Genomic DNA, 17,599 nt, shown 5'->3' with positions numbered 1-17,599 from the left:
GCAGGCTTTAAGCTGTACTTAAAAATGAAGCAATAAGAGACCACAGAACAGACAGCCTTCATTTCTGAAGCTCCCTGAGCTTTTAGGCATCTTTTTGGACTTGTATAAATTCAATCAGATGCTCCCCATGGTTACCCAAAACAGAACTTCTTAACCACTCTCAGATCTAGAACTATGTAATTCCCACTCTTCTCACTAGAGGGCTCTCTTCACACACAGAGTATATAAATGCAAAGCTGGAGACTGCTCTCTGTTAAATTACAGAGAACTATCTCCAGCCCATACTAACAAATTTAAGGTTCCGATACTTAGTATTCAGCAGTGGGCATAATCCAAACATCAGCATTTAGTATCTGGATCATTTTGGTGACCACCAAAATTGATCTGAAAAACAAACCAGATAAAGTTAAGACAACCTTTTGCTGTCCTAACTTTATTCAGTCTTACTCTTACCCAGTTAGCGGATTGAAAATCACTGGGTAAATGCTGGCTCTTCCCTGACTCCACCCCAGACCACCCTGGCACTAACCAAAAAGTGCCTCAGCAATCTGCCTGGATTTTCAGTAGCACTATCCTGTCATATGCCACTGAAAATCCAAGTACAACCCAGTTTAGGGTTACTAGACGTCTGGATTTCTCCAGACATGTCCTTCTTTTGAGGACATGTCCGGGGATCCGGACGGCTTTTCAGAACCCGGCACGTGGTCCGGATTTTGAAAAGCTTCTGGCAACGAGAGACGTTGGGACGGCAGTCGCTCGTGCGCAAATGCAATGTGGTGACATCACGCGCATGCGTGTGACATCATTCATCACAGCGCAAGTGCGAATGCGGTCTGACGTAGCTCGTGCAGATCGAGAGGGCGGGGTGGGTGGGCCTGGAGGCGGAACAGGGCAGGCCTGGGGCAGGGCCATGGGTCCGGATTTTCCATTTGGAAAAAATCTGGTAACCCTAACCCAGCTTATCTGTGCTTAAATATCAGCCCCTATTAATTTTGTTGGTTGTCGCGCCCCACCCAGTTTGTGTGTGTATGTTTACACTGTGTTTTGCATTGTATTGATTACCTGTAAAGGTACAGCGAGTCAGGTTCCTGCATAGGCCATGTATTCTTCACTGTTATAGGATGAAAGTTTCACTTTACCCCCATAGCTTCATGTCCTAACTCATGAAAAAACTTGTAAACCCATTAGGGGCCTCTAGTCTTTGTGAATAATTTTCTGTACCTATTGGCGTCCCATGGGTTTCCAGCTCAGGGGATCCAACTTTTACATCTGCACCTCCTTGGATTGGAAGAGTGGTATAATGGACTAGGGAAGAGGCAGGCCGAAGGGTCACAGATCATAGGAGGGTGGGTGGAAAGAGGAAGTAAGCATTTTATAGTTTCACATGTAAATATTGATGCTTTCCATGGTCCTCCCCTGTGAATGCCCCCATTGCATAGAGACTTTAACCCTGAGATTCTATATAGGTAATGTGACCATTTATTGTTTTCATCAAAACGGGATATCTATTTATTGTCAATCCTGCCCCCAATCCCGCCTTAGTCCCGCCCCAATCCTGCCCTAGCCTCGTCCCCAATCCCGCCTCCCAATTTCTTCCATTCATTTTTCATGTATACATAATATCTTATTAATTCATACTGGTAATCATAAAATTTTTTAAAAAAATACAAAGCACACATTTATATTTGGGGGGTTTTGAAAGATGTCAAGGTATAAAATATGCAATGTAACCTCAGTAATTATAGAAAAATAGACAAATATAGTGCAAAATATAGACAGCAGATATAAATTCTCAAAACTGACACATTTTGATCACTAAATTGAAAATAAAATCATTTTTCCTACCTTTACTGTCTGGCGATTTCATGAGTCTCTGGTTGCAGTTCCTTCTGACTGTGCATCTTTTCTTTCATTTCTTTCTTTCTTTCTGAACTCAGGCCCAACAATTGTCCCTTTCTATTCCCTTCCTCCTTCCTTCCCATGTCCTTAGTGCCCCTTCCTATGTCCTTAGTGCCCCCAGTGCCTCCTTCCCATGCCATTAGTACCCCTAGTGCCCCCTTCCTATGTCCTCAGTGCCCCTTCCTATGTCCTTAGTGCCTTCAGTGCCTCCTTCCTATGTCCTTGGTGGCCTCAGTGCTCCTTCCTATGTCCTTAGTGCCCCTTCCTATGTCCTTAGTGCCCCCAGTGCTCCTTCCTATGTCCCCCTCACTGCCTTCCAGCCTTTGTCCCACCCCCTCCCCCAAAGTAAGCCAGCCTACTTCCCTCCCTCCCCTCCCTGCCGTGCTAAAGACAGCCTGCCTCCCTCTCTCCAGCGCTGAAGCCGAAGCCTTTCCCCCCCCCCCAGGACCAGCCCTCACTGCTGCTACATAACCGCGGAAGCCTGTCCTACTGCCGCTTCAACCTACCTCCAGTCCTACCGCCGCCTACCTCCTCCAGTCCGCTACTGCTGCCACCCACCGCAACTAAAGAAAAGGAAGGTCCAGGCACCGGCCAACAAATCTTCTTCCCAACGTCATTCGCTGCCTGGCTGCCTAGAACTTCCTCTCCGATGTCAGAATTGACGTCAGGAAGGTTTGTGGGCCGGCGCCTGGACCTTCTTTTCTTTAGTTGCGGTGGGCGGCAGCAGGGGGGCGGTTTGAATTGGCATTAGGCCAGGCTTCAGCGGTTAGGTAGTAGCAGCAGGGCCGGTCCGGGGAGGGGCAGGCTTCAGCTTTGGCGCTGGGGCGAGGGAGGCAGGCAAGCTGGCTTTGGTGCGGCAGGGAGGGAGGGGAAGCAATCGCCTGTCCCGTTGTCCCCATGCACATCTTCGGGATGCTGTCTCTGAAAACAGGACATTTCGGCATCCCGAAGCTGTGCGTGGGGAAAACGGGACATGGGATCTAAAAACTTGACAGTCCCATTCAAAATGGGATGTGCAGTCCCCGGGTTAAGAATGAGTTCTGTTTTTTGGAAACCATTCTTAAGTTGAATTTGTTTGTAATTTGGATCATGTGAAAATCTGTGTGCACTTTTCTCCTATACAGTACACAGTCTATAAAAACATTAAACATTAAAGAAACAGTCCTCAAAATAAAGTACTGTAGTTTAAATAGAAAGAAAAGATAGGAGGTTTCACTTACCCTGATCCTCATCTCTGCCTTCCTTCTCCTCCTCTGCAGTCGAGTGCCTCCAGACCAGGCCTTTCAACTTCTCCACTGGTCCCCTATGCCTCTTCACCAGCACCAGGCCTTTTCTCTCCTCCTCTACCGCTCCCCTGTGCCTCTACACCGTCCCATCCCTCCCCCCTTTAGCATCTCTCTCCTCTCCATGTCTTCCATTTCTCCCTCCCCATTTATGATCTGGCATCTCCTCTCCTTCCTTTCCCTCCCTCCCTCCCTCCTCCGGTCTAGCATTTCCGCCTCCTTCCCGTCCTTCCCCTCTCCCCATGCCCTGGCATCTCTCCCTCCCCCTGGTCTGGTATCTCCTTTCCTTCCCTCCTTCCTCCCTGCCTTCCTTCCCCATGGTCTGGCATCTCTCCTTTCCTGTCCCTTCCCTTATCTTCATTCTCACTCCCTCCCTCCCTCTCGCTCCCCAATTGGGGAGCATTTTCTCCCTCTTCCTTCCCTTTCCCTCCCCAGCAAAAAGGATGGCCCTACGCTAGCAGAGCATCAAATTGTGAATGCTGCCACTGCCAGAAGTTCACGATGCTGGCTGCACCCAGGGTGGACTTCTCCCCCTCCCCCCCGCTCCTCTGGTACACACTGCTGTTCTGGCTGTCTCCTTCTTCCCAGCTGCACTTCTATTCACAAAGCCACGGCCGCAGTTCCTACACGCGACCCATGATTGACCTGGAAGCCTTCCCTCTGAGGTCAGCGTGGCTTGTGGCTTTGTGAAGAGAAGTGCAGCTGGAAAGAGGCAGCCAGCCAGAGGAGATTAAAAACCCGTGGGAGGGAGGGAGGCAAGAATTTGGGACACAGAACAGAGGGAGGGCAGGATGATGAGGGTCGTGTTGGGATATGGAAGGAAGGAAGCACAGGAAGGGAGAAGCAGTCCCTGGTTCATAAGTACGAGCCCAACATAAGTTGGACATTCTTAACCTGGGGACTGTCTGTATATGGCAGCCCAAATCCGGCATCGATATTAAGCACCAATCCAAAATGTGCACCCAACTAGATTGGCTAGCGAGCCAATTAGTGCAAATAATTGTGTGCTACTTGCCATTAATTAGCACAAGTTTGGATTTCTGTGCACATCTTGCTACATATTATTCTATAACAATGTACACTCGAATCCCACAGTGCATGACCCCCAAAGGGGATGTGTGCCGAAATTGGGCACCGGGAATTGCACCTGGTTTCAGCTGGCGTAAGTCCTAACACCCAATGGGTGCTCCTTATAGAATAGCATTGAACGCTGATTTTATTTTGGCGCTGATTTTTTGCACCACTCGCTGAATATAGCCCTTAGCAGGTTGCGCATGAGCCACGCACCTTCCCACTCCCTGGAAGAGGGGGATGCTCCTGCCAGAGGAGGGGGGTGCTCCATCCTGAGTTTCTGCCCTACCATGTACGCCACGTGAACACATGGTTTTCTCCTCCTCCTTCTTATATTCAAATGTTTTTTATTGTTTCAACAGTAAACAAGCAAATACAAGCAGTATAGTCTTCCAGTAAACAACAGTGCAACTACCCCCCCCCCTTCCCCAACCCTCCCCACCCCAAGAGTCCAGTGCCAAAACACATATTGAGAGTCTGAGTCCAACTTAAAGATTCAATAGTCTGCTACGGGCATGCGGGGTGAGATCCTGCCAGAAACATTCCCAGGTCTGACAGAATCTACGACCCGGTCCACGATCCAAATCTCCCATCAATCTCCGCTCCAGCGTTGCATGGATTATCATCAATGATCTCCATTGGGCATAAGTCGGGGCATCGCGGAACAGCCAATTTGTGAGAATTGCTTTCTTCCCCATCAAGAGAACTCTGGATATGAAGGCTGACATTCCCTTGGGTTTGGGCGTTGCTATATTGAAATACCCAAATAATGCTCTCGGCTGCGGTAGCCAGCACCTCCCCCAAAGCCTCGTGATATAGTGTCCCAGGTGTCTCCAAAACTGTAAAATTTTGGGGCATGCCCAAAGCATGTGACCCAAGGAAGCATGAGTCTGGTCACATTTCGGGCATGAATGTGACGGCGTAATCCCCACCCAGGCTGCGCGTTCTGGGGAAATATAGAGTCTCAAAACAATTTTCAGTTGCATTTCCCCGTGTCTCCTCCTCCTTCTTAACAACTCGGGCATTTTCCTCCGAAGGCATATCAGACTGAAGCGCTAGAGTGGCATACATTATGGTCAGCTGGATTGTTATAAACTCCTTCTATTCCTTCAAACTTGACAGCTACAAGAAAGGAGGGGTAGCATCAGGATTCAAGCATGTGGAGACAAACATGTACAACATTAGACGTCTCCTTCATGTCAAGGGGAAGAAGAATGTCACAGCCACAGAGGTAAGCAGACCTCAGCCAGTATTGGCTGTTCTGACATTGTGCAAGGGTTCCATTATAGGTTAACTGGTACAATAGACTGTGACATTCTCGATGTTTACCTTGAGACTGTGTAGCCTTATGATGAAGACCACTGACAATTTTAGTAGCCTTCCTCTAGACCACACATGTCAAACACAAGGCCCGGGGGCCGAATCTGGCCCGCCTGGCCCTTTTGTGTGGCCCACAGCTAAGCGCCTGACTGTGCAGTCCCAGTGGCACTCCAAGTGCCTGAATGCGCTGCCCCACTCCCAGCGGTGCTCCAAGCTCCCCACCACGCTGCCTCAGTATCCATTTGCAGGCACGGTGCTCCACACAGGTGTCTGACCACGCCACAGGTGTCTGAGGGTGAGGAAGGATCTATACTTCTTGTAAAACTAAGTATCTTAATAAAATATTTGGCCCGCGACTTAGCCTGTGTTTTAGATTTTTGCCCCTTATGTGAATGAGTTTGACACCCCTGCTCTAGACAGACTCTATCCTGTATATATCTTTTTAGAAGGTACAGTCTCCAGAAATGCACACAATATTCTAAATGAGGTTTTACACAGGGACATCAAATTCTCCTTTTTCCTACTGGCACCCTAGCATCCTTCTAGATTTCACTATCACCTTTTCAACCTGTTTGGCCACCTTAAAATCACCGCATACTATCACACCCAAGTTCCGCTCCTCTCCCATGCACAAAAGTTCTTCACCCCCTAAATGGTACTGTCACCTTGGGGTTTTGCAGCCCAAATGCATGACCTTGCATTTCATAGCATTAAATCATAGCTGTCAAGCATCACCAGGTCCTTCCTCATGTTATTCACATCATTACGGGTGTCTATTCTATTGCACATTTTGGCTATTCTACAAAAGGTCTGTAGAGTTCTCTCTGGTGATGTTAAATATTTAAATGTTGAGACAATGATCCAGGGAAAAGGAGGTATTGATGCTCTTGTGCAATTCTGGAGACTGCACCTTCGAAAATATATAAACAGGATGGAGTTGTTCCAGAGGAAGGACAGATAGGGGCAAATTCTTAAGAGAACCTGAATGTAAACCGCTTTGAACAGAAGCAGTATATAAGAAATGTAAGTAAATAAATAAATACTAAAATGGTCAGTGGTCTTCCTCATAAGTCAAAAGGGAACAGACTTAAAGATCTCAATATGTATACTTTGGAGAAAAGGCAGGAGAGGGGAGATAACACAGAGACATTAAAATACTTACCTGGCACGAATGCTCATGAGTCGAGAAGGCATAGGATGAAGTTAAGAGGTGATGGGCTCAGGAGTAGTCTAAGGAAATACTCTTTTACAGAAAGGGTGGTAGATGCACAGAATACCGTATTTTCACGCATATAACGCGCACACGTGTACAACGCGCACACGGGTATAGCGCGCGGGAACAAGGAATTTATGTAAGAAAATTTTGGTATAGCGCGCCCACGCGTGTACCGCGCATGCTTCTCATTGAACTTTCATAATCCATGCCAGCGTTTAAGTCCTATTTATCTAACTGTTGCTTCATACGCAAAATGACTTCACAAGAAATATTAGCTGAACTATTTTAACTATCAGCAAATGCCCGCCAGCAGGGAAATTACCAATGAAGTAATTTTGTTTCCCAGGTTTTCTATTGTAATGCCTATTCTATTGTGATGCAGTGTTTTCTGTCTTGCTGGCGCCCTCCTCCATCTTTCGCTGAAAGCCGTGGGCAACGGATCCTATGTGCCTCTTGCGGCTGACCCAGAAGTGTTCCTCTGACGTCACGACGTCAGAGGGAACACTTCCCAGCCGCAGGAGGCGCATGGAAGCCGCTGCTGCTGCTTTCAGCGAACGCTGCAGGAAGATGGAGGAGGGCGCCAGCAAGACAGAAAACAATTGTATAACGCGCTCACGGAGATTACGTGCATGGCTATTGCGCGGTTTGTAAAATCTTGTATAACGCGCGCGCGTTATATGCATAAAAATACGGTAGTCTCCCAGTTGCGAAGGTGGAGATAAAGATTGTATCTGAGTTCAAGAAAGCGTGGGACAGGCACGTGGAATCTCTTAGGGAGAGGAGGAGATAGCGGATGCTGCAGATGTGCAGACTGGATGGGCCATTTGACCTTTATCTGCCATCATGTCATTTTCATGACCCCTGATAAGAACATAAGAATAGCCTTACTGGGTCAGATCAATGGTCCTTCAAGCCCAGTAGCCCGTTTTCACGGTGGCCAATCCAGGACCCTGGTACCTGGCCAAAACCCAAGGAGTAGCAACATTCCATTCAGAATCCTAAAGAATAGCAAGATTCTGGAATCCCAAACAGTAGCAACATTCAATGCTACCGATCCAGGGCAAGCAGTGGCTTCCCCCATGTCTTTCTCAATAACAGACTATGGACTTTTCCTCCAGGAACTTGTCCAAACCTTTCTTAAAACCAGCTATGCTACCGCCTCCTACCAGAACCTCTGGCAACGTGTTCCAGAGCTTAACTATTCTCTGAGTGAAAAAATATTTCTTCCTATTGGTTTTAAAAGTATTTCCCTGTAACTTCATCGAGTGTCCCCTAGTCTTTGTCATTTTTGACAGAGCAAAAAATCACTCCACTTGTACCCGTTCTACTCCACTCAGGATTTTGTAGACTTCAATCCTATCTCCCCTCTGGCCATTTTGAGTCTTCCAGAAGCCTCTAGTACAGTTCTGTTTGTTTATTATTCGTTTTGTCGTGGTGTTAGTACTACTACTACTATTTATAATTTCTTTAGTGCTACCAAACTTATGGAGTGCTGTACAGAAAACATATATGAAACAGTCCCTGCTCCATAGAGCTTACAATCAGGACAAATATGCTATTAGGACAAGGCTGGTATTAAGGGGGGGGCAATTGCCCTTGGCTCCATGCCACAGAGGGCCCCAAGCCTGCCTTATGCTGAAGGAAGCACAGTCTGCAGGCAAGCTTTAAGGCCCCTTCCTAAGTTTTATCCCTGGATCCCTGCATGTCTAATACAAGCCCAGGATTATGGAGTTACATTTCTAATGGGAGTGATTAAAGCACTAGTACTTAACAGATGAATAAGGGGTTAAAAGTACACTTCCCCCTCCGTATTTGCGGGGGTTAGGGGCAGAGCCAGCCCGTGAATATTAAAAAACTGCGAATAATATTCGGGCCGGTTCTGCCCCTAACCCCCGCTTCCCCCAGCTATTTTAAGCCTTGAAAGCCCCCCCCCCCTAAGCCTTACCTGGTGGTCTAGCGGGTTTTTGGGGCAGGAGCGATCTTTCCACGCTCCTGTCCCATGCAGATCGCTCACAGGAAATGGCTCGAGAGACTGCGGGAGCTCAATTCAGCCATTTCCTGTGAACGATCTGCACGGGGCAGGAGCGTGGGAAGATCGCTCCTGCCCCGAAAACCCGCTAAACTACTAGGTAAGGTTTAATGGGGGGCTTACAGGGCTTAAAATAGCCTGAAAAATGAAAATGCATTTTTGGGTTTAAAACCGCAAATAAGTGAATCCGTAGATATGGAATTCACGAATACGGAGGGGGAGGTGTAGCTTCAAGTACAGTACTTCTCTTGTTCTTGTGCTGGCTCTTTGCTCTTCTGATTCACCTTGGTGACCTGTGAAGTTTTTATCTTTTGTTGGTTGGATAGATTTGAGTCCCAATTGGATAAATTTTTTTAACTCATCTCATGTGGAGGAATCAAGATGAGTATCTTGCCCTTTTCTTCTTAAATTGCCAGTGTTTATATAACACAAAAATTGCCTCATGTTTAAATTTTAAAATTTCTTTTCTGAGCTGTAGAGCACACGTGTTACTAGTTTATTATTAAATTATGTTTAATATTTGATGCAAATTATGTTTAAAATTTGATGCAAACGCTTAGCCTTATAACATAGTTTCAAAGCAAATTACAATTATAAAAGGGGTAACAGGAACATTTTCACACATATGTTAACAAAAATAGACAGACTTACAGCCAGACAGACTGTTCAGGAACATTCCGTAGAAAAAGTCATATACTAATTCTGAATGGCTGGGTAATTGTGAGTGCGGGAAAGAAAACAGGGCCACTGCTTTTCAGTGGGGAGTTTTATCATCTGAGCAGTACTGGAACTGGACGTGCCCCTTGTATTAACAAACTTGTTTCATGGTGTGCCGCAGGTTGATCTTTCGTGGAGCAGTCTCAACAGTGGTGACGTCTTCTTGGTTGATTGTGGAAAGCTGATTATTCAGTGGAACGGTCCGGAAAGCAACAAGTCGGAAAGAATACGTGTCAGTATTGCAAAGATCATTGTATGCTATTTGTTTTTCACACAGATTTCTTCCACCCAAAGGGTGGCACTGATGAATGACTGCACACATGACCAGCTGCAAACGGGATGTTTTTGAATAAAGCAAACTGGGTGAAAAGCCAGTAACCGGACAGAGCGCCAGTCAAAAACCACATGCAGCTCGCGCCGTTCTATTATGATAGTGTTTGTATGAAATAAAACCATAATCAATAGAGAACTGGCTATATTAAAACAGCAAATTCAAAATATGCCCCCCCCCCCTTTTACTAAACCGCGATAGCGGTTATTAGTGCAGGGAACCGCGCAGAATGTTCCGTGCTGCTCCCGATGCTCATAGGAAGTGCGAGGCATTCAGCGCAGCTCCCTGCGCTAATAGCCGCTATCATGGTTTAGTAAAAGAGGGAGATAGTACATCGAACCTTCGGAACCTGAGTGCTCTCCAACTCTTCCGTAAACATCTGAAAACCTGGTTATTCTCAAAAATCTAACACTTCCCTCCTCATTTGACATCCTAGCCCTCTAACTTCCTTCTCTCCTCTGATCCTCATCTAGCTCTTTCCTTGTAGTTCCTTTCTCATTACAATTCCTGTAAACCGTGCCGAGCTCCACATCCATGGAGATGGTGCGGTATATAAACCTAAGGTTTAGTTTAGTTTAGATTGCCCAACAGCTTCGGCGAAAAAGAGCCGTTTTTGGGAGGTTGGAACGATGCCGGTGACCAAGGAGCAGCGAGTTTTGGCGTTGAGCTAAGTGAATTCTGGGTAGGATTCTGTAAACGACACCTAAATCAGCAGCCACCTACAAAAAAAGGCGCTGGACGTGTGTCAATCACGCTTAGATACCATTTAATACCTCTCTCTTCAATTGAACAGTGCTAATGGACTACCTCCTCCTAGCTCCCCTTCCTTTCTCCTCTCTCCTCCTCCTCTCTTCCCTCTCCTGTTCCCTGCTCCCCTTCCTCTAATGCCTAGCTCCCCTACCGCTCCCCCATCTCTTCCCTCCTCCCCTTTCTCCCCCTCCCCTTCTCTCTCTACGTCCCCTCACTTGCCTCTTCTTTGAATGCCTATAATTTTTTTTTGTCTTGTAACTTTACTGTGAATGTCAGTTGTAACCCATTCTGAGTTCCTGGGAGAACAGGATAGAAATCTAAATCAATAAAGAATCGTGGCTAGCGGTGTTTATCACAAAACCTAGGCGCCAGTAATGTATGCCAAGGTTTTACTGGCCCAACCATTTTAAGGGACAAGATTTGTATATGCCCGGCACAAATTATTATCATATATATCAAAAGAACCCAGGTGAATATGACTGGCTAATTACAGTGGTACCTCGGTTTACTAGTGCACCGCTTTGCGAGTGTTTTGCAAGACGAGCAAAACATTTGCAAACTTGGTGCCTCGTAAACCGAGCTTGCCTCGCTGTACTAGCGCCCCCCCCCTGTGATCCGGCATCCCCCCCAGCGATCCGGCATCCCCCCGCTCACATCTGCCCCCCCCCCGCGATCCTACATCCCCCTCCCCGAGCACAGCAATGACATCCCTTACCCCCACTGGGCACCAATGCTGGTGCCCGAAGATCCTCCCTCTTCTGGCGCGGCCTGGGCTGGGCTGGGCGGTGCGTTGGAGATCCTCCCTCTTCTGGTCTGGGCTGGACTGGACTGGCTTTGAGCATTTGCGCATGCTCAAAGCCTTCTGGTCTCGCTCTCAATCTCGGAGAGAGCGAGACCAGAAGGCTTTGAGTATGCGCAAATGCTCAAAGCCAATCCAGCCCAACCCAGACTAGAAGAGGGAGGATCTCCAATGCACCGCCCTGCCCAGGCCGCGCCAGAAGAGGGAGGATCTTCGGGCACCGGCACTGGTGCCAAGTTGGGGTAAAGGAAGTGTCATTGACGTGCTTGGGGGGGGGGAAATAGGATCGCGGTGGAGGGGGGCAACGCGAGTGGGGGGGATGCCGGTTCGCAGGGGGGGAAGCCGGATCGCGGGGAGGGGTTTGGAGCAGCGTCGGATTCCTCAAGGGGGGGGAATGGAGCAGCGCCGGCAGCCTCGGGGGGGGGGGGGAGGAAGTGGAACCAATCAAAGCGAGTTTCCCTTACTTCCTATGGGGAAACTTGTTTGATGTATGAGCAATTTGGTTTACGAGCATGCTTCTGGAACGAATTATGCTCGTAAACCAAGGTTCCACTGTACTTATATTTAGGGTTACCAGATTTTCCCAAAGGAAAATCCAGACCCATGGGCTCACGCCCAGGCCTTGCCCAGCTCCGCCCTGTTCCACCCCCAGCGAACATCCGTGCATGCGCAGAGGCATTGCAATGATATCACGGCACGTGCGTGTGACACCGCGTTGCATCCGTGCATGCGCCGATGCCCCCTTCCCAACGCGATTTCGAGGGGAAGCTTTTCAAAACCCCAGACAAAGTGCCGAGTTTTGAAAAGCCGCCCGGACCCCCCGGACCTGTCCTCGAAATGGAGGACATGTCCGGGGGAAATCCGGACACCCGGCGACCCTACGTATATTCGCTTCACAGAGCTCAGAAAATGCTTGAAAGGGACCAGACTGGGGGGTCTTGCCCCAAAACGAAAGAGTATCTCCTTTTTCAATCATTACATTCAAAGATTATTCTTACCCTTTCTTCTACGAAACTGCGATAGCAGTTTCTAGCGCAGAAAGCTGCGCTGAATGGCCCGCGCGGCTCTCGACGCTCATAGTTCTTTGTCTAATAGATGTTGGCGTTGTCATTTAGGAGGAGTGTGTGGCGCAGTGGTTGGATCTACAGCCTCAGCACCCTGGGGTTGCGGGTTCAAACCCCGCGCTGCTCCTTGTGACCCTGGGCAAGTCACTTAATCCTCCATAGCCCCAGGTACGTTAGATAGATTGTGAGCCCACCGGGACAGAGAGGGAAAATGCTTGAGTACCTGATTGTAAAAACCGCTTAGATAACCCTGATAGGCGGTATATAAAAACCTAATAAACTTGAAAAAATAAAATAATAAACTAGAAGTAGGAACTTTAGATCATTTATTGTTTCATTGCCCATGTATTATGAATTTTTGGAAATCAATTTGGGACCAAATTAATAATTTATTAGATAACCCAGTGGCATTATCCTATGATACTGTGATGTCTGGTATGGAAATGAGAGCAAGAAGTCAGATTTCTGCGAATAACAATAAATTACTGCTTATAATGACTGGTGTTGCCATTCAGCAAATTACATATAATTGGAAGGATTGGAGGAGATTAAATTACAACTTCTGGTGGAATTCTTTATGCCATATCTATAACATGGAAAGGTTTATTGCATTACAACGGGGATATTTTAAGAAGTTTCAGGATGTGTGGAAACCATTGACAAAGTATTGTAAAGATTAATTTGAATTTGTTTCCCTTATATTTATCAACTTAAGGTATAGGGAGGGGGGGAAGTTTATTATTATATGTTTTATATGATAATGGAATATATGGGAGGGAGGGATGGGAAAGGGGAAGGGATAAGAATTTATGAAATATATCAATGATTGTTTGTAAGTGATGTATTTATTGTTAATATGAATGAATATATTTAACACTTAATGTATTTTTGAAAATGAATAAAGAATTAATAAAAATTAAAAAAAAAGAAACTGCTATCGCAGTTTCGTAGAAGAGGGATTTAGTGGTAAACAACACTCCCATATTTACTTCATATAAAAGTGCTATAAACGTGAACTTATCTTGTAACTGGGTTTTACTGGCCTACTTTGCAGACGCCTACGGTATTTTGGGAATCGTGCCTACATGCACCTAAGGTCATCTCCTCCCCTAACCATGCCTTCTTTGACCTTGGGCATTGTTAGGTGCCTTGCTGTAGATGTAATTACGAAGCCTACTTAGGCAGCGCGAAGCGTGATTCTGTACAGTGCGCCTAACTTTTACAGTGCCGCGCTTAGTGCCATACTAGCCGGCGCCAGTTTTTTAGGCAGCCTATATAGAATCAAGCCCTAAGCTTGCAGGATTCTGTCAAATTGCGTGCACAGCTGCAACGTTCAGTCGCGGTCATTTATGCCAGCCATTGGCTTGGCGTAAGCCAGTGTCCCGCCAACTTTGCAGCAGGTGACGCACTAAATCCAGTGCCCCGACCAGAAGGCACCCGGAAGTGGGCGGACGTCAACGCAATGATGTCATGTGTTTACAATATACTGGTGCAAGAAGTCACACCTAAATGTTAACACACAAATGCCCATTAATAACAGTATTCTATAATGTCAATTATGCTTGAAATCCCAATATAGAATATGCGCTGGGCATGCAGCATCCTAGCACCTAAATGTGGCGACCTTTTTCAGAATTACCCCCTTCGGCAGACATTCTTCAAAATGTAATGTTTTCTTTGAAATTACCACCAAATGATTATGTATGTTACCTTGTGACCTGTTCTGTCTGTCCTCGACTATTGTAATATTGTCTATCTTGCATCATTTAAGAAAAATTGACAACGTATTCGATTAGTACAAAACACGGCAGTGTGCCTAATTTTTGGCCTGAAGAAATATGATCACATTAGCCCATTTTATCGGCAATTACATTGGCTGCCTTTTGAGGAACGTATTCTTTTTAAATTTGGTTGCCTTTGTTTTTAATCTCTTTTTGGTTTGTTTCAAGGATATCTAGCCTTTCAATTTAATTTTATACCTCATTTAAAAACACTCGTAATAAGTTTGTTTATGTATCTTTCAGTTAACAGGACATTTACCTTTCAACTAGGTAAACTGAACTCTTGGTTAAGCCCGCTTATTTGTCAAACGGATTCTTATAGCGTTTTTAAAAAGTTTTTAGAAACACATTTGTTTGATAAGTTTGTTAAATAACTATGTATTCTTTATCTTGTCATTCATTTTTATTAATTTGATGTACCTTTCACTGATTGTACAGTTCTTCCTTGATGTTAACCGCCTGGAACTTTGTGGATAAGCGATATACAAGAATAAATTTATTATTATTATTTTGAGCTCTCTGGGGACAACGGGATCTAAAATGAAATAAATAAGCGAATGCATGAAAGTTAAATTTGAGGTACTAGCATTTTCTCTCAACCAGTCTGCTCTCTCTATCACTCCTAGTATCAGGGGCTGAGACAATACGGCGCATTTAGCTTTATTTCATTAGGCAAAAATACTCCGGCCAGATGGAAAATGAATGATCTTCATTACTATTAAAATTAGGTCTTCCTTAGTCTACTGTATTTAAATTATCTACGCAAACATTTCTCTCAGAGTAGCCTGGGCTATTAGCTTCTATTGTTCTACAGACAATTAAAATCAATATCAGGTGAACTTATTTCTAGACATAACTAGAGGATAACAGAGTAGACAGGGTAATTGTCTTTGGCTCTGGCTCTCCCAGCATTCTTGTGGCTGTCAGCAACTTTTCTGACCATTACCATTTGCAGCACCTTCCAGGCTCCCCCAGCAACATTCCTCCCAGCTTTCCACTGCAGTAACCCACAACTGACTCCATTAGCATCCTTCTACAACCATCAGTAGTCATTCCTTGCAGCTTGTATCTAATAAGAAATGTTAAAGTTCCTTTCTAAATGCTGTCTTCAACTTTATTTTTTCACAGGCCTGTTGTCTGGCCCAGAGCATCCGGGATAGCGAGAGAGGTGGCCGAGCTCAGATTGGTGTCATCGACAGCGAGAAAGACTCCCCAGACCTGATGCAAATCATGACAGCTGTGTTAGGAGAGAGAAAAGGAGATCTGAAACCAGCCACTCCAGACGAGAAAGCAGATGAGCTCCAAAAGGCAAATGTCCGGCTTTACCAGTGAGTCAGCAATTTATCCTCCGAGGAGAAAAATTCAAACCTTTCATGATGCTAATGTTGATGGAAAAGGAACCAATCATCGAGCTGCAATACTTGGGGCCCTTGAGGGCAATCTTCAGAAGCCATTTACATGGGTAAACTGAATGCCTGAACGTTGCACAGCCCTTAACCAGCTGCAATATGTGTGCTGATAAAAAAAAAAAAAGTGTTTACATTAAGCTAGCAAAAAAGTAAATGCTCCCGGGGCATGTTTAGGTCAGGGAGGGAAAGAGCACACACAGATAACATTTTCAAATTGATGCACATTAGGGATTATATTAAGAATGATTTATGCTGACAGCATGAAGTGCTGGCCATCAAAATTATTTCTACTGAGAATTATTGTCACTTAGACCGCCAAATTCTGGTTTTATAAATCAATGTATGATCAGAATGTTCCTATAATCAATTAAGATGGAATTAACAGTGTTACAAGGATGGGACTTGATATCTATACAGCGAGGAAATTTATCTATTTAATTCGGGCCATAAAAATACAGGCCTAACTAAAAAGTTTAAAGTCTGACAGGCCCTGATCCCCATCCTTCCCGCTTCCACTAAGGAAAAACTGTAGAAGCCTAGGGTCCTCCTCCCAAATATCACGGCTATTAAAAAATATATACAGTATATAGCAGTGGAGAGGCTTCCCTCTCCCTAATGTACAAATCATACTAAAAGGAGCCCCAGTGGTGCACAATGCACATCTCCTTTTCTCTCCCTCCCTGTGTCCTATAAAGAGTGAAAGGAGTCCCTCCCAAGACCAGATGTTTCAACCCTCCATGTGCCAATCATAGCATATTTAAAAAAGGATAGAGGATTGACTGGGGACCAGTTTTCTCTTTCTTTTTTTTTTTTTTTACAGACCCACGTGCACAAGCATTTTCTTTTGTGCAACATTTTATAAGCTGAGTTCAGATTTGTACACTTTGAGCCATTATATTTACCTTGGCAAATATAATGCAAAAAATATCACGATTTTAAAAGTACTATTAAAGGTAGTGTTTTTTAATGAAAGTAATTATGCATGAAGTTATTTCAGCTTATTGTTTCTTTAAAATAATTAGAAAACGTCAACTAGTTCAGCATCTCTTTGCTACTTTATGTAACACCTAATTAACCCCCCTCCCCTTTTATGAAGTTTTTTATCTCCGGCCATGGCCGTAAAAGCTCTGACGGTATGAAGGTTGGAACTTTTATGGCCGTGGCCAGCGATAAAAAAAAAAAAAAAAAGGCTGTGGCTTCATAAAGGGGGGGAGGGTTTAAACTTATCACAATAATTTATTTTCTTGTGTGCAGGGTTCACACAAGCACAGCTTAGAGGACACCTTGCTTGGGGATCCTTTTCCTCACCCACCTGACCTTTTTCAGATAGAAGTTAGGCTGCTAGGAATTAGGCTGCCAATTGAGGGAGCTGTTATAAAGCGGGTTAGTAGATAGAAGCTATGGAGGAGCATTTCTAAATCTGATTTTGGACATTATGGGAAAAACCGTCCAACACTCCAGTAGAGCAAATGGCCTTCCCTCCTCAGTGCATCACATGATGCACGGGGAGGGGCCTAAGGCCCTGATTGGGGAGCCTTGGGCTCCTCCCTCTGTATCCCATGTGATGCGTGGGGAGGGGCCTAAGGCATCTAAGCCAATCAGGGCCTTAGGCTCCTCCCCATGCATCACATGATACACTGAGGAGGGAAGGCCCACCATTTTGGATAAGCGGGTCATGAAGGTGGAGGTATCGTGCTTCCTTCCTGCTTCCAATGGAAAAAGGTAACGGGGGGGAGCATCCGATGGCAGGAGGGAGTGGGCATCCCTCCTGCCATTTTTTTGGGAATGGGGAAGATTTAAAGAGGTACAGGGGAAAGAAGGGCACAGGGGCGGTACCACCACCCCAGGTGCCTCCTACCCTATGCCACTGGTAGGGTGGCAGAAGTACTCACAGAAATCTGGTCAATTCATGGATTCATTAGCTTATGGA

The 17,599-nt window shown here is 45.7% G+C and overlaps 1 protein-coding gene across 2 annotated transcripts in view; it reads left to right on the top strand.

Moving 5' to 3' along the window:
- The window catches only part of VILL (villin like), a 151,837-nt gene that overhangs the window by 90,119 nt on the left and 44,119 nt on the right, over nt 1–17,599 (top strand). For both annotated transcript variants that reach the window (XM_033931744.1, XM_033931743.1), the window contains exons 5-7: nt 5,376–5,484; nt 9,657–9,767; nt 15,389–15,588. In XM_033931744.1, coding sequence (XP_033787635.1) covers nt 5,376–5,484; nt 9,657–9,767; nt 15,389–15,588 — 420 coding nt within the window. The remainder of the gene's footprint in view (nt 1–5,375; nt 5,485–9,656; nt 9,768–15,388; nt 15,589–17,599) is intronic.

Source organism: Geotrypetes seraphini, chromosome 2 (genome assembly GCF_902459505.1).
Source record: "Geotrypetes seraphini chromosome 2, aGeoSer1.1, whole genome shotgun sequence".
NCBI classification, from domain to species: Eukaryota; Metazoa; Chordata; class Amphibia; order Gymnophiona; family Dermophiidae; genus Geotrypetes; species Geotrypetes seraphini.
The sequence above is the reverse complement of the archived record's forward strand: the minus strand, read 5'-3'. Positions and strand labels throughout refer to the sequence as shown.